General features: G+C 40.6%; 1 protein-coding gene across 5 annotated transcripts in view; it reads right to left on the reverse strand.

Moving 5' to 3' along the window:
* Window positions 1-23,036, reverse strand: part of C2H8orf34 (chromosome 2 C8orf34 homolog) — a 401,050-nt gene that overhangs the window by 129,473 nt on the left and 248,541 nt on the right. For 4 of the 5 annotated variants that reach the window (XR_004944281.1, XR_004944279.1, XR_004944278.1 and 1 more), the window contains one exon: window positions 14,764-14,899. Coding sequence is in view for 1 of the 5 variants with exons in the window: in XM_036179890.1 (XP_036035783.1) it covers window positions 14,764-14,899 (136 nt within the window). In the remaining 4 variants the exon portion in view is untranslated. The remainder of the gene's footprint in view (window positions 1-14,763; window positions 14,900-23,036) is intronic. The other variant, XR_004944280.1, reaches the window with a different exon arrangement.

The raw sequence follows: 23,036 nt of genomic DNA on the forward strand, positions 1-23,036 counted from the left end.
TCTGAATGACTAGATCTCTTCTACCTAAAGCTTCTGCTTTGCTTCACCCCATGTCTCACATGAGCAGCTCATTTTCTTCTTGAAGTTTGTCTTGCCATTGAATGAAACTGTGAGAAAGTGATTCCATTTCATGTCTTCAGGAAATGTTTTTCAAAGTGTGCTAATGAACCTTGATCAGAAACTCAGATGGAAAACCACCCATTAGGACTGGAGTACTACCACCAGGAGTTTCCAAAGGAGGAAAGCAACAGTTGGAAACCACTACAAAGCATCCTAACTGGTCAAAATGCAAAGAACATCTATAATACAACTCCCTCACCTAAGGCTCAGGGAACACCATTGAAGAGGGGGTTAAAAATATTGTAAATGGCTGGGCATTGGTGGTGCACACCTTTAACCCCAGCACTCAGGAGACAGAGCCAGGCGGATCTCTGTGAGTTCGAGGCCAGCCTGGGCTACAGAGTGAGATCCAGGAAAGGAGCAAAACTACACAGAGAAACCCTGTCTCAAAAAACAACAACAACAAAAAATGATTGTAAATGCCAGAGGACCAGGAAATCTGCTGTGAGATTTTGTCTCAGAAATGACAGGGGAAACTTCACTATAATACCTTAATAATATGGCTGCCTACATAGGACCTGAAGGAGGACAGCACCAGTAGGCATTCTGTGGTTGTTTGAATAAGCATGCCTTCTAGAGAGTCATACATTTGAATGTTTGGTCCCAAGCCTGTGGAACTGTTTGGGAAGGACTGGGAGCTGTGGCCTTGTTGGAGAAGGTATGTCACTGGGGTTGGACATGAGGTTTCAAAAGTTGCCTGAGATTCCCAGTGTTCTGTCTGTCTGACCATGGTTGTAGATGAAGAAGTAAGCCCTCAGCTGTATTTTTTGTTCCATCGTGGACTCTAATCCTTTGAAACTGTAAACAAAATTAAATTCTTTCTTTCATCAGTTCCCTTGGTCATAGGATTTTGCCACAGCAACAGAAACATAACTAAGATACATGCTAACAAGAAAGGGTGATATCTCATAGGGCCCTAATCCAAATCAAAGAACTGAAGGCAGGTAAAGAAAGCTGAGAACAGGAGAAAGAACTCAATTTTGGGAAGAACCCTCTAATTGGTATTAGTTGGTCAGCCCTGAAATTATATACAAACAAGAAACACTAAAGGAACAGAGCAAGTTATAGGTATATATTGAGTGTGTGTGTGTGTGTGTGTGTGTGTGTGTGTGTGTGTGTGTGTGTTCTCCCCTTCCTATCTTCCTCCTAAGCCTCCTACCCCTTCCTCACCACAACTGCCTCCTTGGGTTAGACTTCTGGGTTAACTCATTGCTAGGCTCTTAACAGAGTATGTCTGTGGCTGTTGATATTGAGTTTATATACATAAACTCAGTTTTGGGAAGATATGTGGCAGAATATACTCAATAGATTGGCTATCATTACTAATTTTAGAAAGTAATGTGCCACACACTCTTGCCACTAATTTATGCTATTGTCTAGTAATTAAATGTGTTCCAGACACTCTTCTTTGTGCTGGTAGTATGACAAAACAAAAGAGACCATGAATTTAGAGGTATATGGTATGTAGGTATATGGAAAAGGTAAAAGGAAGGAAAAGGAGGTAGGGAAATGATGTATTTATATTTTAATTTAAAAAGTACTCTGGTCCTTTATTCCTAAATGTTGATACTGGATAGTTTCATTTTTAGTCATCCTATTAACTTCCCAGTGGCTAAAAATTTGCTTAAGTATAAGCACACATTCACTTGTTAGGATACTTGACTAAAACATTTGAATAAAATATTTTTCAGTGATAATTAAAGTGAGTTAAAATGGCCCAAGAGCATTAAATGTCAGGCCAGTTTTTGATCTAGGGTCACAGATGTTGTGAGTCATAGCAACCAGGAGCTACAGTCTCCCTGGCATTTCACGTCTTCCTTTGCTTACTGAGTATCGTGGCTTTATACACACTGAAGACATTCCAGGGAGATTGAATTTAGCCAAGTTGCTGGTACAGCAGCTGCTGCTGGCCATAGCTTAACAGGGAGACCAGACACAGAAGAGAAAGAATTCAACCCCTGCAGCAATACTGAGCTGTTGCTGTTAATACTCCCTTACAATCATGTCCAAAAAAGGAAAATTAAGATCTGGAAATTAGAAAGAAAAAAAGATGTATAATTTGGGAAGCTTGTATCACATTTGATTTGATTCATATTAAGGAAAGCTGTAAAGCATTTCCATGATCTTGTTTAAACCATTCAGACATAAAGGCATTTGTGAGTAGTAAGTCCACTCCACTCAACCCACAATTTGATGGACCCAAAAGATATATGTTTTGATACTAATACCTACTTATCTCTCTATATATTCTAATAAATATATTCCCATGTGTATAATATATAGATAATATAGAGATTAGGTAGGTAGATGGAATGACTAAAAGAAAGTGGTGAACTGATATTTCTATTTGTAAAAATCACTGGCGAGATAGCAATATTCTCTATCCTCTAGTAACAACTGGTATGCACTGTGTTCATTTCTCTCTCTTTTCCCATTAGCATTATGTGTCTACATTAAAAAAAAAAAAAAAAAAAAAAAAACATTCCAGAAATCTGGGCAAAGTGGTGTGAGCCTACAATCACAGCACTTGCAAGGCTCAAAGACAGCCTAGGATAGACACCAAGTTCAACAAAACAAAAACAACCAACAGCCCTAAAATGATTAACTGTAAACCCTTAACCAAATACGCTAACATATTGTAGTGACTTAATAACCTATCCCATTAAAAAACACATGCATTTTAAGAATTTTATTGGCCCAAACAGAAACACTAATTTTTAAGAACTTTAAAAGGGAACTAATTGTATAAAAGACAGAGAATCTCTACTCTATTTTGTCTAAATCTGCTTCCTTTTTTATTAACACAAAACACAGTTCAGGACACCCTCTACAAGTGTCATGTGTGCGAACAATCTCATTGTAAATACATATAAAATGGACTGAATCCTTCAAATCATGATGTTATGATTTCCATATCAACAAACAAGAAGAGAACCCACAGTCTTGCTCCCAACACAATATTTAACAGTCAATTTGAAGATCCAAGAGTATTTTGCTTTGTTTTTCAAATATGCATCCTCTCTAAAGCAATTGCTATGGAAAGTGACTTTGAAAGAATCTCTGGCATTTAAATAATTTTGAGAAGTCCTCCATGCTGTTTAAGTAGCTGGCCATGTCCATTTTGATAAAAAAAAAAAAAATACTCCAAAAGAGATAGGACCAAGCACCAGAAATTTATTCTCATTGATTTTTAGAAAGTCGTGGGAAGTCCACTCATTCTGGAAAATGTGGTTAGCTTTGACAATAATGTTACATTAGTCACCTTTTTGTCTCTGTGATGAAACACCAGGATTAGAGGCAATTTATAGAAGGAAAAGTTGAATTTGCCTCACGGTTCCAGAGGGAGAGTCTGTAATGGTGAGGAAGTCAGGTAGCAGATGACAGGAGCTGGGAGATCATATCACTATCCACAGACACCAAACAGAACAATTAAACCAAAAGTAAGATGAGGCTATGAACTCTGAAAGCTTACACCAATGGTGCACCTCCTCCAGCAATGCTGTCACCTCCCCAGACAGCGCCACCAACTAGGAACCAAGTATTTCGATACCTGAGCTGAAGGGGAGAAGTTTTCGTTCAAACTGCCACACAGGGTAGTCACATGTCACATGACTGCATTATCCCCTTCCTATCCTCCTCCTAAGCCTACTACCCCTTCCTCACCATGAATCAAAAACAAAGTTGCAGTGGATCTTGCATTGATTTATAAATAAAAGGACTATGGAATTGATTAAAGATTTGAAATGAAGTGGTTCCCAGCTTCATGCAGAACTGAAATAAATAATGAAAGCCATATAGCAGTATTTCTAAGGGCATGGGCTTATTTCTATAGCAAGCCTCTCCATGAAATTGCAACCAATTCCATTTAGCAGGGAATAGACACCACACCATGATGCATTTGTGTCCATAGCTCCATCATCATCTATTCTAGCTTAGATCTTGAATGTTCCAAAACACAGTCTGTTAAAGACTTGATTCTCCAGCTAGCTCTCTCACAATATCACACAATCTTTACTTTGCTCAGTCATGCTAAACGAGTATGGTTTAGATCACTAGGGATATGCCCTAAAAGGGATACTGAGGTGCTAATCAACTTCCTCTTCCTTTCTTCTGTTTCCTTGTTCAGAAAGTGAGCGATTTTGCTCTGCCATGAAGGAGTATATGAAGTAATGCTTTACCACAAGTCCAAAGACATGATGCCAATTAGTCATGCTTGAAAATCTCCTTAACCACGAACATAAACAAATCTTTTCTCCATACCAAAATGACTGTCTAAGCTATTTTATTATCATTATTGACTGCTGACTAATACACTATTTGCCATTTGTTTGCATGCCTGATTTCAGATAACAAGTTCCTGGTAGTCATGAGTGCTGATTTTTATTCTTAAAGGTTATCACAGTGTCTCACAGAGAGTTTGTGTAAGATCAGTGCATACAGTTTCAAACTGAGTATTGCTGACACTTGAGTGTGAGTAAATATTGGGAACGTAGGGACAGCCTGCTCCAAGGCCACCTCCAGGGTAATGCAAGAAAATCCATGAAGGCAGCAAGGGCTAGGCTTCTTATATTTGAGGGTATTTAGAAAAAAATTTCTACCTGACTGGTAAAATAAGAAAACACACATGCTTTCTAATGTTAACTTTCTCTTTTACTTCATCTTAAAAATGGTCTCTGACTCTTTTGTCTCCACACAGCTATGTATCTCCACATTGCTATGCTGTGGGATGTCTTTCTGTGTGCTGTGAATATGTGTTGCTTTGATTAGTTGATAAATAAAGCTGTTTGGCCTATGACAAGGCAGCTTAGATGCAGGTGGGAAATCCAGGAAAGAGACAGGAAGAAGAAAGGCAAAGGAGGCAGAGCTGCCAGCTGCCACCAGGAGAAGCAAGATGGGAAAATACTGGTAAGCCACAGCCATATGGCAACTTATGGATTAATAGAAATGGATTAATTTAAGATGTAAGAAGTAGATAACCTGAAGCTTGAGCTATAGGCCATTGTCATTGATACAAGCCTCTGTGTGTTTACTTGAATCTGAGCAGCTACAGGACCAGGTGGGACACAGGAAAACTTGCAGCTACATTGCTACATCCTGAACATGCAGCTACATGTCTTTCCTTACATACATATGGCCATACATCTCTATACTCAATTACATCTGTGTTTACATGTCTACACATCTTTTACATATAGTTTTCTTCTACATCTCTTCTCTACACAGCTTCACTCACCTTCCTTGCCTCCACACAGTTACAAATCTCCACACAGCCACAGCTAAACATCTGATTTACACGGCTCTCTCACCATACAGCTCTTTACACAGTTCCTAGGCATAGCTCCTCTACTTAGCAGCAGCTCTTACACACAGCTCTCTCTCTCACACTCATTCACACACACACTCACACACACACTTCTACATTATTCCCTCACTCTTTACTCATTCACTCTTTCACCCACTTATTTCCTCACACTTCTCTCATGCTTCGTCTTCTTCTCTCACCCAGCACACACACACACACACACACACACACACACACACACACACACACCTCACATTTGGCAGTGCTCTCACATAGCTCACAGCCGTCTCTCTCCACATTGCCGCTGCTACTTTCCCTCAGCCAAACACTGGACAATTATAAGTCACATTTTTTGGGGCCCAAACCATTCTCAAAACACAAAATAAGTCACGTAGTTTCTCTTAGGCTAGTAATGTCACATTGGCCCATGTGCGTAGCTCTAAGTTGGTGAGGGGTTCCAGACATTAAACAATTGGCTGAACTTTGAACAGTTAGGGTAGATGCAGAAAGAGAGCTACTGCAAGGACTATGTCTTGATGTAAACAGCTTGGCCTTAATTTAGCAATAAACAACACCTGGGAATTAGTCTCTGTGTATATTCTGTAGGGGCAGCTTAGTCTGTATAGATTTTGTTCTAAGGTTTTTTAAAAATGTGTAAAAGATTGTCTTTGAGACTGAGAATACTGTTACTTTCCTGTGTCACTAAAGAAGAATATTCTGGTAATATTTTTGTTCATCAGAATTACACAGCTTAAACAGAAATCCCAGCTAAATGTGTGCCCAGAGATGTAAAACACACTGCCAAAGGGCTGTGGAAAGCACCCACAGCTGTTCTTATAGGGAGGTATAATGGTGGCTCATGAGAAATTTATAGACAGAAAACAACTGGTTTCCATAGCCAGTGACCCCACAGCTTTGCCAGGTGGGGCTCCCCATCAGGGAGTTATACATCTGGTGGGTTGACTTGTCACACATCAGTTGTCACCTGCTGTATACTCCCAGGGCCCTCAGCAAGTGAATGTCTCATTATATACACGCCTCTAGTGAAATCCTTTACTCCTTTTCGATGAGAATGTCCATTTTATGAAGTATGTAAATTAAATAAATAAATAAGTAAGTAAGTAAGTAAGTAAGTAAATAAATAAATAAATAAATAAATAAATAAATAAATTTAAGCCAGCGAAAAGTAATTGTTTTCACTTCTCGGTTCATGTTCATTTAGTTCACCATTCTTGCTGATGGCAAACTGCTGAATTAAATCTTACAAAAGCAGTTGGAGAAAATGTACACACCAGTGAACTGAAAATAATGTGTGATTCCTTGGGCAGATGCTGTGTCAGCTAATAAATCCTAGTATGGATAGTTTACAACTAGTTCACAAAAGATTTGGCTTTAGCCCTTTCCTCAGAGTGCTATGACCCAAAATAATCTATTTCTGTTTTAGTCATTCAACTTTCAACCACTCTCAGAAGGTTAGTGCCATGGGGCTAAAGAGAACCAATAATGAACTTACAGTGACAATTTTGAAATTCATTGAGGTGTTTGGAAACAAAACTCTGCTCCAATTCGAGGCTGCCTTCCCTGAGCCAATATCACTGCGTGTTCCCTATAATCTAATTTCTTTCAAGATAGCTTTCAGCTCCCCAGCCCTGTGTTGTTCACAATTGATGTTAAGCATGAAGGCATGCAAACACATGCACCATCAAAAGCAAATGGCATCTGACCACCTGGAACTCTCTGGCATGAGTTCACAAAATGAGATTTAACTCCTCAGCATGGCAGGGGACAGACAGAACTAATGGGTGGTCTTTCTAGAATGTCCTATAAGCTTCACTGAAACAGCAAAGGGGTACTTCAATACCAGCATTTCTCTGCTTATCTTGATATCAAGCAGCTTTATGTTACTGTGAAACAAAAACTCAAGACATTTAATAGAGAAACTTAAAGTAAAGGAGGTTTTTGGGGGTTTTTGTTTTGTTTTGTTTGTTTGTTTGTTTTCTTTTCTTGTTTTTTTTTTTTTTAATGAAAGACCAAAACAAAAGACCCACATCATTTCTTTACACGACAGAGCATTTGGTGGCAACTTCCAGAAATTTATATAATCGACCTACCAGCACTTTACATTTCAGTTGAAAACAGCAAATGTGTCTCTTACACAGTGAATCAGATCATGTGACTTCTTAGTTTATTCAAAGATTTCAAACTATACCACTGGGATGGTCCAAAGACAAAACAAGACGGCCAACGTCTGATTAAAAATCTACCTCCAACAATTATAAGGACACTGCTACACTACATAGAGACAATGTTTTGTTTACCTAAAATGGCTTTATAATGGCTTCTTCCCTTTATGATCTGAGGGAGGGGCAATGGGATGTTCTACCCTGGAATACTTATATATCTTGGTTGTCAAGTATCTATTAACTATAACATTAACTATGGCATTCTTTCAGTAGTCAAATGATGTCATGTGTTTGCTCAAATTATGTCAAGATTCACAATGGAATAGAGCTCTGAGAGGTCTGACAGCAACTTCAGCCTAAAACACTACTGTCTTCCATATGTACTTTCCTAACCATACATGCAAAACTTTAGGGAAAAGTTTAAAGGCTTTTATTTGTTGTAAATATGCTAATCAACAAACTTAAAAAGTTGTTTTTAATCTCTTAAATACGTTGTAGTAACTAACACCACAGGGCCTTCTAATATGTGATGACTTATTTCCTTGTAGATGTCTTGAACATCTTGCCAAGTAAGAGCAGTGAGTATGTGTTTCTTAAATGCTTTAGTCAATGGCAGCAGCTTTTTATTACTGACCATATCTTCCAATGGCTTCTGACTAGAAGGGGTCTGTCTAGATGTGTCTTTTGGATACAGATTTTAATCGCTTTGGATATGCACCCAGAACAGGGATTGCTGGGAGGTTTGGTATTTCTAGACTCTGTCCTGAGGGACCTCCATGACATTTCTCATAAAGGCTGTATTAATCACATTCTCAGTTTCCTATCCAGCACAACCATTCACCCTTGGAGGTCAGCTCCAGGGTGTGGGAACTTCATTTCACAGATGGGAACCTAGCTTTTCTGAGTGTTTCTTGCATTGTTGGCCACCAGCTAATGTAGTGTGAAGGTGAGATCACCACTGTCTCTCATTAAATCAGGCTGACTTTTGAATCTACTTTTGCTGTAAGTCCTGGTGGGTCTAGGTAAAGCGATGCCATTTCACATTAATATTCCTATATTTTCTTATCCATCAGCTCTGTATATGTCCAGTTTAGTGAAATTTTAAATGAGCCTGGATCCTATGTCTCCCTTCCTTTCTGGAAACAAGTGCCTATGAAGAGAACAATGGTAAGTTCTCTGATCTTAAGTGGAATAGTTATTTTCTCTGTGCTGTTCTAATTGGTAGCACTGGATCTCTGACTCGCTCAGTCCATCTGAATTAGGAGCATTTCTGAATAAGAAATGTACCCATGGACTCATACATTGCATGTTTGGTCCCCAGATGGCAGTACTGTGCTTAGGTTAAGGAGGTGAGGCCTTGCTTGAGGAAGAATGTCACTGGGGACTGACACTGAGCTTTCAAAGCCTCACACCATTCCCAGGGCCCTCTTTCTGTGATGTGTGCTTGCAGTTCCATATGTGAACTCTCAGCATCCTGCTCCATCCATCCTCTGCCTGCTACAATACCTCCCTGCCATGATGGGGATGGACTCTTATCCCTCTGGAACCAAAGTCCCAAGAAAAAGAACTAAACAGTAAACCCTTCATCCATGTGCTTTATCACAGCAATAGAAAAGTAACCGGTACATCTTGGTTCTTTGTATTTTGCCAAAACTAAGTGCATTAATTTATTATTATTTTTTTAAATCACTGTGATAAATGCCTGACCAAAAAAGAAAAACCCTCAAAGTAGGGAAGATTTATTTGGGCTCACACTCTCAGAATGCTCAACTCGTAATTTCTTAGACCTGTGTAATTGGGCAGAATGTCCTGGAAGTAAGAGCCTACACAGGAGGAAGTTATTCGTCTCACGTCTACAAGGAAGCAGAGAAAGAAGAACATTCACACTCAGCGATTTCCTGGTTTTCCCCTTTTATTCCCTCCTGGCTCCAAGACTAGTCCTGGTACTGTCTAGACTCAGGATGGCTCTTGCCTCACAGTCAGTCCTTTCTGGAAACACCCTCATAGAGACATCCACAGCCCCAATAGTCTAAATCCAGTCAAGTTGACAGCATAAAACATCACAGCTGACTCTGAAACATCTGGGACCTTCTTCTTGTCCTGAACAGTAGTTCAGCTGAAGGAGCACAGGATATACCATCTCAAAAATGTGTTAGATGCTATTTGCTATTTGCATATCTCGATTACTTTGACCTGAAGACTTTGAGAAACAGAAACTGCTCTGGGAGCCTATGATAGTATTAACTTGAAGGAAGAGGATGAGGAGGGGAATGGAGAGGGGGGAGGACAGAATAAAGAGGCTTATCCTCTCTCAGGTAGGTAAACATTAGCTGACTTGGAGATCATGAAAGGCAGACTCTTAGAAATAAGCTCTATAATCCTCTCCTATGTCCCCAAGAACATACTAATTTAAGGGGAGAAAAAGTATCACAAATGCCCTTCTTAGAATCTGCAATACCATGTAGAAGGCAGCTGGAAACATCACAATTACCCCCAACATTAGGACACAATTTCCCACAAAGAGGAGAAAAGTAAAGCCCATTGCTGAAGTGCATTGTTCAGGAGGTTTTATAGATACATTCTACAATTTCCCTTTGATTTTTTTTTTTTTTACACATTCTGTCCCTTATGTTTTTGTTTGTTTAAAAACAAAAAACAAACAAACAAAAAAAACTGGATCTGAAGGACCACTCAAGTCCTCAGTAGAGACATGATATTCTAAACTGTTCTAAAGATTATAAGAATACAAAGACATACTATTGACTCATCCTTTAAGCATCACAAATGGTCCTGTCAATCATCTGGACAGGAGAGCTCTTCTCAGGAAAGTTGTTCTCCACAAACTGACAGCAAGGCCCCATTGCTGAAGAAAACACTCATACAACTCGTCAAATATGAGAAATGAAGCTAGTGCCTACATAGAGCCTTTACCACTCTGTTCTAGTGTCTTTGATAAGGGAAGGTCCTCTGCATGCTACCAGAAGAGAAACATAAATGCCAAGCCAACCACAAACTCTTTGATCTACAATGCTGCCCTACCTGCAAGGCAATGGTGGCGCAGAGCTTGTTTGAGTAACTAAGCAATATCTAATTTAAGGCCCACTCCACAAGATGGAACCTGTATCTGTCAGTGCTTATGTAACAAAAACCTGAGACTAGATAGCCCAGGGACCTAGGGTAAAACCAGATGCTACTGTTCTAAGAAAAGAAAAAGTAGCAATAAATGACATTCTGCTATACTTATAGATCAGAGCCTTGCTCAGCCATCATTAGAGAAGCTTCCTCCTGCAGCAGATGGGAATACAAGACCCACAGCTAGACATAATGCAGGGAGTGAAAGACCATGGAACACTCAGCCCTAAATGAGATGTCACCATCCAATCTCTCCCCTAAGAGCTCAGGGAACCCATGAAGAAGAGGCAGAAAGAGTGTAAGAGCCAGAGCAAATGGAGAGCATAAAGAAAAAAAGGCCCTCTGAATCACCTAAGCAAAGCTCACACGAATTCATAGAAACTGAAGCAGCATGCACAGGACCTTCACGGGTCTGCACCAGGTTCTCTGTGCATATTACGGCTTCTGTTAGTGATTTTTATGGGATTCCTGAGTGTTTGAATGAGTGGGTCTCATATCCTTGTTTTCTCTTGGGTTCTTTTCCTTCTGTTCATTTGTTTTGTCCAATTCCTTTTTTATTTTAATCTTACTTTGTTTTATCTTATTAAGTTTTATTTTATTTTTATCCCTTAGAAACCTGTTTGTTTTCTAAGGAAAGACAGAGAGTGACTCCAGGTGGGAGGGGAGGTGGGAAAAGTAGAAAGAGGGGAATCCTTAATCAGGACATTTTATGTGAGGGAAAAATTTTATTTTCATTAAAAACTATTAAAGGGGACATGAGGTAAGAGGGTAGACAAGCATGCTTCTGGATGCTATGAACATTGGCTGAAAAAAAAGAAAGAACACTCTGAAAGTTCATTAAGATAGGAGTATTCACCTAAAATTAACAGCTTTGTTCAGTAACTGATACTATTTTAACAAGTTATTTAATCAACTTATGCCTCATTTTCCTTATCTATTAAGATGGGATAATACTATTCATTAATTCAGAATTTTCTGAAAATCACAAGTTAAGGACATGTGTGATGCCCTTGTAAGATTTGATAATTGATAATGTGAAGGCTAAAATACAACTATTGAGACACACAAGAAAGAAGGAATATCTCAGTCTTTAGTAATGGGACCCTGGTTGCTTGGAGCCTGATCCAGCAGCTTGTGCTATTTCTGGGAACAGAAGAAAGAAGCTGGTGGGAAAGTGTAGGGTGGGAACCACAGAAAGAAGCCGGTTTGAGTCTTATACTTGACAGCCAGCTCTGTGTTGGCTAGACATTGGAAATGTCCTTGTGTCTATGAACATTTCTATCATGGCCAGAGGACAGAAATCCTAAAATCATTTAGGAGAACTGTTTCATGTTCTGATTTCTTGTTTTCAATCTTTCTTCTCCTTTTTTGTAGACATGAATGACCACAGCAGCCTGGAAGCTGTGTGTGATCAGACATTTCCTGGTCCCCAAAGGTGTACCCAAAGTGCAATCCAGACCAGACACCACGGTAGAGAGGATCACGAAGACATTCTAGAACAACTGGATTGACCAGGTCATCCCTGCATGCCTGAACTGGTAAAGCCTTATTAATCTCTTGATGGACCCTTTGGGAGCACAAAAAAACAACAATTTAAATAGCTGTCTTTTCTGTAAAAGAAAAAGGTTTTATTACACTGGAAAAGGTTTTATTATAACAAGGAATTTAAATCTTTTTATCTCTCCCACCTCATAAAACTTTTATTTTCACAAAGTCCTTGTTACCTTCTCAGAACTGAAGTGTTTTAATTTTCCTTCATTTCATTTGTGCTGAGTCTTTTAAAACTATCCAGTCACAAAAGACTATGAGGTGGGGACCCTAGCCAATAGGGGAGCAACACTGTCACCACCTACATTTGAACAAAACCAACTGAAGGTCTGGTCTCTGCTCGCTTGTTCTTCCACCTTGGTGAGTAGCCTGTACTTCTGACCAGAAGTAGAGTTTGTCCCCATTGGGGTCTGTTTCTTTGCAACTCCAGATTTACTTCTAACTATGGCAGTTCTCCCTTGGAATCCCCTCCCATACGCACGAGTTCTGCCTGCCCCCTTTCTCTTATGTTCTCACCTATAATAAAATTATCCTCTGAAACTCAACCTACCTTGTCTGTGAAATTCGTTCTGTGGCATTGCCCTGGAGGGGCTCTGGAGGCCACTGAAAGTCTTGGATCCTAGCACACCCCCCTTTCAAGTCATTCTCACCTGAGGCAAAAAGGTGTCTGCCTCAGGACCATCTGTCCTCCTCTTTTCAATGCCTTATTCAATTAGGTCCTAACCCATGCTTAGCCACGGAGCTGAGCCCTGAATGGACAAATTTACAGTTTGAGAAGATAGTGAGATGTCTGCTTCTTACCCTCTCACAAAGGATCCCACACAAATGACTCCAGAGGTAAGACCAAGTAAGCTCTTAACTATCATAATAGGCCCTCCATTTCTCTCAGGAGGCATTTCTTTCTGAGAATCCACCCTCTGTGTTTCTGTCACTCATATAGCAGATGTTCTTTAATAAAACTCTTGTGTTGATGCTGGTCCTGTAGGTACTTCCATCTACATTCTGTTCCTGACACATCAGAAATCAAAATATTACTTAGTTGATTATTTCTTGAATAAGTTCAGTTACAGACTCCCTTTAAACACAGGTTGTTTGTGATTGCAATCCAACTCTATCATTTTGGAAGTGGAATGATGAAGAGCTAAGCATGTGCTTGATCTTTTCTCAACTCAGTCTTTAATAGTTTAACAAGATATTTTGACAGGCATTCCTGTCTGGAAACGAACACACATCTTGATCCAACACATCTATAAATGTTATGAAACGCCAAGCCTCGGCCCAATCTAGTCAAATTGTACTTATAGAAACATAACATAAAGTTTAAGACAAAAAGCCAAAGAACTCTCTTCTATAGATGACCTATAATGGCAGGCAAATGTCTGAGTTTGAGGCTAGCCTGGTCTACAGAGGGAGTTCCAGGACAGCCAGGGCCATCCAGAGAAACCCTGTCTCAAAACACAAAAACAAACAAACAAAATTAATAATTTTCTTCACAGCCCCAATAAAAATCTGAAGACACTGCCCTAAGTGTTCCATGTCTGAAGCGATGTCCCTCTTCCTGTTTTCACTGAGCTTTAGAGTTTCTCTTAATATCCTCAAACAACTCCCCTTGATTTTTTGGGAGTTTTCCTTTGTGTTTCTAAGCCAGTGACAATTAAAATAAAAATTCCAAAGGAGTAAAGCCAAAGAGGAAAAGCTACAGCAATCCGATTTGCTTGGCCTACCCTTACGCCTTCCTTATTTCCAGCCACTAATCCTCTCTCAAGCAGCACAATAGAGCAGCCAGACACAAAGAAGGGAGGTAAAGTTGGCCAGCTACTGCATTGTCCTTGTTAAACTGAACCATTTACAAAGGGGTTAGGAGGCTTGTTTTATCATTTACACAGACTTAAAAGCCCTTTGCAAATGAGATTTAGTTCCTCCAAAAGAGTGAATTGGTACCGTTTGGTGAGTTGCTTCTAGCCCACAGCTGACTTGGCAGTAACCAAGCTGATTTTGGGGCCACATGTAGTGTAAGCAAAGATTGCTTCCAGCTGCTAAAACCGGGAAGCCTCAAACTGATTAAATTCTTACCAGGAGGTGAACAGGATGAGGGCCAGGCTCAAAGGCCACTCATACCAGAACTTGAACTATACCTGAACAAACACTTTTTAGGCAGGTGCTTTAAAGGTGGCTCTGAATGTTCAAAGCCCCCTCAAATCTTCTCTTGAAAGAGAAATGAAGAGCAGACAGGCAATGAACTGAAGAGACTGAAAGACTCAACACAGTCTCCAGCTGTGAAGTGAAGACAATCTAATCTCTATGATTCATTGTTGGTCAGACTGGCCTTGGGCACAAAGATAAACTGAAAAACTAACTCCTTCGAGGGTGTCAGAAAAAGTTAATTAGGAGGAAAATGTGTTCTTAGCACAGAGTACATACACCCTTTGCACCAAAATCTTAGATTTAAAAAGACCACACACCAACTATATGTTTTACCTGGCACACCTTGAACAGATGTTCAGTGTGACTTTGGCTTGTGGCTCGGCAGGGTGAGTAGAACGACCTTGGTTAAATTTGCTCCCGGAAAGTACCAGGGTGGTGACGCCCTCCATTCTCAAGTCATCCAGATCTTCTGCAAAAACACAACAACAGAGAGAATTAAATACAGATGAATTAAACAGAGAAAGAACATGTTTTACAGTACCTACCAGTAATTTGTAAAGTAAACCAATATTTCATATTTTCTATGGAAAAAAACAACATGTATAATTATAATTTCCAATGTTTTCTAAGTATAGTTGTGTCAACAGCAACTATACAACCTGACACCTCCAGCTGCAGTCTGAGGGACTTGTCCACTCAGGTAAAGCCAGATTTTGCCTATACCAAAGAATTAGGATCAGTCAGCATGAAGCAGCATTGGGTTTATTAACACACTTCAGGTTTAAGTGTGGGCATCAGTGAGCAAGACAAATATTAGGTCCATGGTAGACTCCTAAAATGGCTGTATTGGTGACAATGTTCTTAACAGAAGGGCTCTGGCAAGGTAAACAGAAGCCTAAATTTAGCATTCTGAGGAACCTCTTGAAGGGGGTTTCTGTTTACTAGGAAAGCAGATCTCATAAAGAAACCCATCTTAGCCCTCTAGGAACCCCCCTTAATCCACCCCTAAAGGTCAACTATCTTGGCAAGGGCATCTAATTGCCTTATTCTTGGTCAATCTGGACAGCCTGTATCAGGCCAAAGACCCCCCCAACCTGTTGACTGTTCAATAAAATCTGCTTATTTTTCTGCCATTTTGCTTCTTCCCTCCTCCCCCAACCTGAGAGATAGTCTTGGCAATTTGACCACCAATAAATCTTTCTTTCTACCCATGGAATGGTCTAGTTCAGTGGTTCTACTACATCCTCACCACAAACATGTTCTAGTGCCTTGATAGCAATGTAAATGATTTTGTGGCTTTAGAAGTTATATTGTTGAAAGGATATATTTTACAACCAGTTTCATAAATTAAGCCAAGTTTAAAATAGACATAGTATTAAACTGCCTTGTAAATACAGAATTCTATACTTTTAGAAGAGTGCAGTTGCCCCACCCTCTGTCCCCTTGCAGACGCTTCTTTGTGTAGTGGGCAAAGGTTGATACTCACAATTGGCCCAAGTATAGAGAATAGGTATCTGTAGAGTGTGCAGCCATAAGGGTGACAACTATATCATATAACCTCTCCAAAAGGTTCTAGAACAACACTAAAGAGGGGAAGAAACAGTGTAAGAGCCCGAGGTCAGAGGGCATCGAGATGAAATGTTGTCTTCTGGACATGGCAGGATCATCGCACTCATGAACTCACAGTAGCTACAGTTGCCTGTACTTGGGTACTTGTGTACATGGGCCTCCACAAGAGCAAGTCAGTCAACATTGCAGAAGGTTTTCATGAGGGACACATGAACTCCCACACCTACCTGAAGAGCCACCCATAGTTGATGGCTTCTAGGGGCAGAAGCCAGCTTTCTTTAGGGAAATGGCCTCTGGTAGGCTGACCAATGCTCCAGTGAAAGGCCCCACACTTGTGAACATCTCACATTTAGGAAGCACTAATTAAACTCAGTGGACTATTAAGATAAAACAAATAACAGGACGAGATCTGGGAGGAGTTGGAAAACATGAATTGACGAGTGACTATATATACTTGCAGGAAATTATCAAGGAATAAATTTAAAATACATTTGAATATCAAAGTAAAGTGAAGTAACTTTGATGAGGTTAAAAAAATACGTTATCCTAAAGAATTTCCTTTGGCAAATTAAATTATAAGGTGGTTTTATAAGGTACATTGGTCCATTTTAGGGATGACAGGAGTGATGATATGGTTAAACTCAAAATCATCCTGACTTGAAGGCACTTTTTGAGATACCGCTAAGAGAAAGGGAATATTGTCTCTGCAAGCTACATTGATTTTTCCCATTGTGTTGCAGTTCTGGACTCTCAGCCAGCAAAAACGGCAAGGTGAGAGGTTCCATTCTCTTCCCATGTCTCCTTTATTTCCTATCTTTTCACCCTGCCTTAGCTGGAAACAAATTATATGACAGGATTTATGGAACACAAAATGGTGAGAGACTGGTGACAAAAAGGGACAAAGACTGGGATACCAGTGTGGCAGGGACACAGACCACAGCCTCTGATTTACCCATCCCATGAGCCCAACACCACCTCTGCAACATCAGCAGCAACAGCCCAAATAGTCAGGGTCTGGACCATGACTTCCAGCTTCCATGCTTTTTGTCTTTGCTTCAAACTCAACGCCAACTAGATAAAGCTACATTCAGGAGCACCCAAGCCTAAGAGTCCCTAAGCAGGCGTTGGAAGCACTCTCCATGTCCAGGAAACACACACACACACACACACACACACACACACACACACACACACACACACACAGACAAACTGAAAGTTACTGGACAAGGGGATTTCATTTTGCAGGAGGGGTAAACTGGGCTCACAAGCACATCCAGGCAGGAAGTTCACTCAGTTTTTTGTTTGTTTGTTTTGTTTTTGTTTTTGTTTTGTTTTGTTTTCTAGCACTGGTGGCAACTGTGGCTTTTTCCCATCAGTTGGGGACTGGCAGCACAGGACACAGTCTTTCATAACTGGTTAATTTTTAAAAACCAGTGAGAATGAAATGAAGGAAAGTAGAGTAGAAGGAGAAGAAATCGCTTGTTCTAGGAATGTGGGTGAGGGGTGCTGTGGGTAGAGAAAAGTTTTACCAAGTGAGGGAGATTAAAAGACTCAAATTCCTTTACATAAAACTTTACAAGGTAGGGGGATTTATGGAATCTTGACGGCTGGTGAGCTGCTTACCTTTGTTAGTAAAGAACACTTCTCACACTGGAAAGGAGAAAGTATTGCTGGAAACAAACTCCAACCCTCTGCCTCCCAGGATCCAAGGCTGCTTGACTGTGGGCACATATAACCAGTCTCACGTGCCTATCCAGTATCTCTGTGATGATGACCACTATCATGCAGCCTAAGACACATGCGGTCCATCTCACAGTTGACTTATTAACAAAGCCTGATTCCCTGCCATGCAAGACCTACTTCCTCTCTTCCTTCTTGTAAAGACCTCAAGAGAAGTCAGTCTCTTTTTGTCTCATCTCTCAGCCCTATCTACTTTCAGAGCCCCACTCTGGCCAGAATGCTTAATGACCTTTTGCCCGAGAAGGCAGATTCACTGTTGTGTCTCTCTCAGTCCCACCTATCTCTATAATATCGGATTTGTGTGAAAATAAAATATTTGAGAGGAGAGCCTTGGGGAGCCTTTCCCAGCTTTGTCCCTGCACTCTCCATCTTCAAGACTAGGACTTCTTGTCACACCAAGGCTCACACAGTTCTCCACTGCCGGACATTTTTATTCTCTGGCGCTAATACCTTTGGTGAGTCTTCCCCAGGTGTTCACCAAAACTGTCTGCCCATCTCAATGCCAAAAAGCCAAAGCCCCTAGTGTTAGATCAGGTTTGCCCAGACCTGCTGAATCTTAAGATGGTAAGGATTCAGTGTGCTCTCTGCTGTGGCTCTGACCACATTTCCCAAAAGGGAAACTGGAATTCACAAGGATATTTGCTTCTTTCTTTTATTTTTCTCAGCCCTCACTTCCCTAAAGATTCTCATTTTGGTTGTTTTATAATTTCAAATTCTTTATCCCAGGGGTTATATTAAACACAAGCAATTAGTTTTCCTTTGTAATTATGCAGAGTGGATTAAGGCCATCAATGGCTCAAAAGGATGCCTTTAGCCCTAAAATCATTAGAAAACTTCATAGAATGCCAAGGCAAATGGTAAGAAATCCCTCACATTCAAGGTTTCTTCTGTCTCTCTAACTATCCCTCTCTGTGAACCCTATACTACATCTCAGACCCGGTTACTGCATGGAACGTCCACTCCAAACAAAGACTGAAACTAGAATCTAACATTCCCATCTCTTCCTGAAGACCAACTTCCAGACTTTGATCCTGCAGATTATGTCCCTCCTCCTAAGGCCTCCTTTTTACTAAACACTGAACCACCCCACACTCACTCCCTCTCCTCTACAGCATTCAGCCCAAATGGTCCAAATCTAGCTGACGACTTCCATCCGCTGTGTTTTTGCCTTTGCTTCTAACTCAAAGTCAATGGGATAAGATCAATTATTAGTTAGTGAGCACAGGAGCCTGTTAAGCCCTAGGCAAATATTGGCAACAAATACTCTTGGTGTCCCACAAAGAAGTATCCCCTATAATAGACTTACTCTCGCTGTCAAGAAAACAGATGGACCATGCTGGCTAGTTCAAGACTACCAGGCCATTAATGAAGCATCTCACCAGTAGTAGCTGTGGTTCCTATCGCCTGCTCTATCCTTTTTTCTGTCCTTGTACAAACTTCTCATTTCATTGTCACTGACCTCAAGGGAATTTTTTAACCACTCCACTTGGCCTTTACTTATAAAACAGTTTTGCTTTGATTTTACCCAGATAATCCTTCCCAACAGACTATACCCATGATCTCCACTCTCACATGAGCTTCTGATATATCCCTACACCAGTGTCCCTTTTTAAACACACCCATGTTTCTTCCTCTTTGTTTTCCAAAAGCCATAAAATCTCACAATTTTTTTAAGATATTGGATCATTTTTTCAACCCCTTTCATATCATTCTGTCTCTCCTTGTCAGTCAGCTCCTTGCATGCTTTATAGATAGGAATTCAACCAAAATGGAGGGAGCTGACCAAGTGGGGTGCATGGTAGTCACTTTGGACTCAGTTCTAGAACCTGGGTCCCTTCCATCTGATACCACCTCACAAACAGGGCATTAGCCCTACCCAAATGACTATCAGTAAATATTTGGACTGATTCTAAATACACTTTCCACATAACCCATTCTCATGCTTCCATTTGGAGGGAGAGGCCAGGGTTTCACTTGTTAGGACAATACCTAATCCTAAAGCTCCTACATGCAGCTTGGGTACCATAGAAGGTAACCATCCTCCATTGTATGAAATAAGAAAAACAAGACTCCATTTTTAACTCAGTGATCTGCAAAGCTAATGAAAAAACTACATTGTAAGCCCTGTACTTCCCTTCTTGTCACATCTCCATTTAACATTTAACCCTCTACCTTAAAACCTAAAGCAAAATAGACATGACCAAAAGAGGGAGCTGTCTTCTATCAAGGTTGGCTTACAAAGGAAGGAAATTCATTTTATATAAGGGTGGAAAACCTTAAAATCTTAGCAAGGCTTCCTGACCAATTCCACTTAGTTCATTTCCCTCTGGCCAATCTCCTCAGTTACTCAGTCCTGCCACATACGTCCTCACTCATCTTGAGATTCAAGGGGAGTTTTGTCTTAGAGCATTCCCTTTTCTCTGAGCCAATCTGACTCCCTTGAAAATCACTTAAAACCCTTCAGAACTGCTCCCATCTTCACAGCCCTCTCTCCTTCACAAAGGGAATATAAATCTCTTAATCTCAAGAAATCGTTGGGTAGCCATGTCCCTGAGATACCCCTATACACATGAATTTATTTGTATACTTTTTCTCTTGTCAATCTGCCTATTGTTAAGATGAGAAATAAAGACAGGGAGATTATGGGGATATAGGAAGAAAAAGGATCCCCTCCAGAATATGAATAAAACAAAAACATTTGCTGTAAAGGCTGTTGATAGAGAATTCATGTTCTTCTTATACATAGTAGTTTATGTTAAAGAAACAATAAAGCCAGCTTAAGTCCTAAGTGAGTATGACACTGGGTAAGGTTTCATTCCTTCCTCTAGACATTCCTGAGAATCTCAAAGAAAATTGTTGACTTTATCTACAGTAAAGACATTTTACGTTCCTGTGTCCATGAGCCAGACTTCACCTGGTCAGTTGGAATCCTGCCAGGTATCCAGAGGCAAACATTAGGTGATCTCATTTAGGTTTCCTTTTCATTTTTAATTAATTAATTTGTATTACATTTATTTGCATGCCCCCCTCTCTCTATGGGGGTGGCGCACATGTGAGCGCGCGTGTGTGTGTGCGCGCGCACACACACACACACACACACACACATGCCTGGAAATTAAAGCACAACTTTTCCCTTCTTTGTCTCCTTCCACCATGTGGTTCCTTGAGATCAAACTCAAGATGTGTTTCAACTTGTTGGCAAAGCTAACAAATGGTTAACTATGTTGTTCTGGCTTTCTTGTATATTAATCACAGTGGAGTCATCTTGATGACTAGGATCTCCTTCTGCACTGTGCTCAATAAAATAGGCAAAGAGGAAAGGCCTCCTGTGTCTTAATGGAAAGGCTTCAGGGCTTCCTAGGTTTGGTCCTTACATCTGTGAGGCTGTTCTTTCAGCCTGGATTGGAAAGCTGTTCTTGGTTCTGAAGCATTTTAAATGTACCATTCATTGTGTTTGGCTTTGGGCATTGGCATCCACCCTCATTGCTGCTACAAAATCAACCTTTTATTACATGATTACAGTGACAATACAACAAAATGTTGAAATATATTTGGATACAAGTGAGTATGAAAGCAAGTGTGCAGACACTCAAAGGTGAGCATCTGGAGCCCTAGGCTTTAACCAAACTTCCACAAGGCAAGGAGTGTTCAGAGGAGACTGGAAGACAATATGCAAATGGATAATGGCTAAAACATACAGGAGAATGCAGTACTGACCCACACCTTCTTCAGCACCTGGCCCAAACATTTAGGATTTGTTTAACACAGACTGCTCCCCTCCTTTTGCTTCCATTTCCAGCACCTGTTGCACTAAAGAGACAGACAGAGTGGCTTCCCTTACTGAAACACTGTACTTTCCCCACAATCCATGCCCTCACCTACCTCCTGTCCAGTGCAGTCCCTGCGAGCCACCTTAGGTTCGGCTCTCCTTTCTGAGGCCTGATCAGTAAGGTGTAACTTCCTTTTTTCTTCTTCAGCCTCCTTCCTGTGATGCTGACTGGAACCTTTGCCTTTTCTGGTTCAGGGGCTCCCTTGCTCTCTCCTTATGCTCCTTCCTCGCTGGGAGGCTGCTGGTCTGCCGTGTGTCTAACCTAGCCATGCTGGCTTAAATGACCTACCTTCCTCCCCTGCGTTCTTCTCTTGGCAGCTGCTGAGAGTGACAGCTTGCCTGCCATGGTGGAGACTGGGGTGGGGTGGGGAAGGGTGGGAAGGTGTCTTAAATGCTAATAAATTACCCTTGAGCTTCCATTGGAGTTAATTTTTAAATTCTTTTATTAATGAGACTGAGAAACCCAAGAAGAGATCCCGATTTCCCTTGCAACATAAGTTGCTTCCTTGATTTTTAATAATTTGCTATTTAATTAATTATTTGAAAAACTGATCCTTACATATATTGGCTCCTGGAAACTGTTTTTGTTTTTGTTTTTGTTTTTGTTTTTAGGAATCATTTTGCTACATTTATCTATAGACACAGAATAAAATACACAAGGAACTAAAGAGGGAAGAAGCTGTTAATCCCACTGGGTGAGAATAAGACCATTACCACAATTTTTGAGTCAAATTTGAAGCAATTTATTGAATACTGGCCAGGAACATGAATACTACCGAGGTCCATACCCAAGACCCATACTCAGAATATGATACAGAATGACAGTAGTCCAGGGATTATAAAGGCAAAACCCTCAAGGCAACATACTGCCCAGCTACATCCAACCCATTTTTACCCAATCAGAGACAAACTTCCTGCCTATGTACCTCTTGCCTACATCCTGCTTGCAGTTGGGCAACAAAGCTTGTTTACAGAAGTGGAAACATGTGGCTTGACATCTTACATAAACAACAGCCCCCAGCATTTCAGGAAATTATAGACCCTTGGGAAAGTAGGGATTACAGGTTAGAGGTGTTGTTATTTTATAGATCTCTTAAGCATGGTAATCTAAATTTAAAGCATAGCATTAGCCATCACAAAGCCTGGGTCATCAGGGTGTATATTAACTCTGAGACCTGCAAGAGGGGAGAAGCAGCTGGAAGAGGCAGAAGCATATTAGAAAGCAGAGGCAAGCCAACACAGTGTGAAGACTAACTAACCTAACCAAAGGGCTGAGTGTGAAATCTGAGCAAGTTTCTCCACATTCTCACCTCTCAGGGAGACTGGAAAAGTAATACCTTTGGTTTCACACATGCTCCTGCAAGATACCCACACAGAGGACCCCAGAGAGAGTTTGGGAGATGGTTCAGAATGGAGTTACACACCTGCTGGCTGCGGAGACCTGACAGTTCGCATCCTTAGGTTAACT

This window comes from Onychomys torridus, chromosome 2 (assembly GCF_903995425.1).
Source record: "Onychomys torridus chromosome 2, mOncTor1.1, whole genome shotgun sequence".
Classification (NCBI taxonomy): Eukaryota; Metazoa; Chordata; class Mammalia; order Rodentia; family Cricetidae; genus Onychomys; species Onychomys torridus.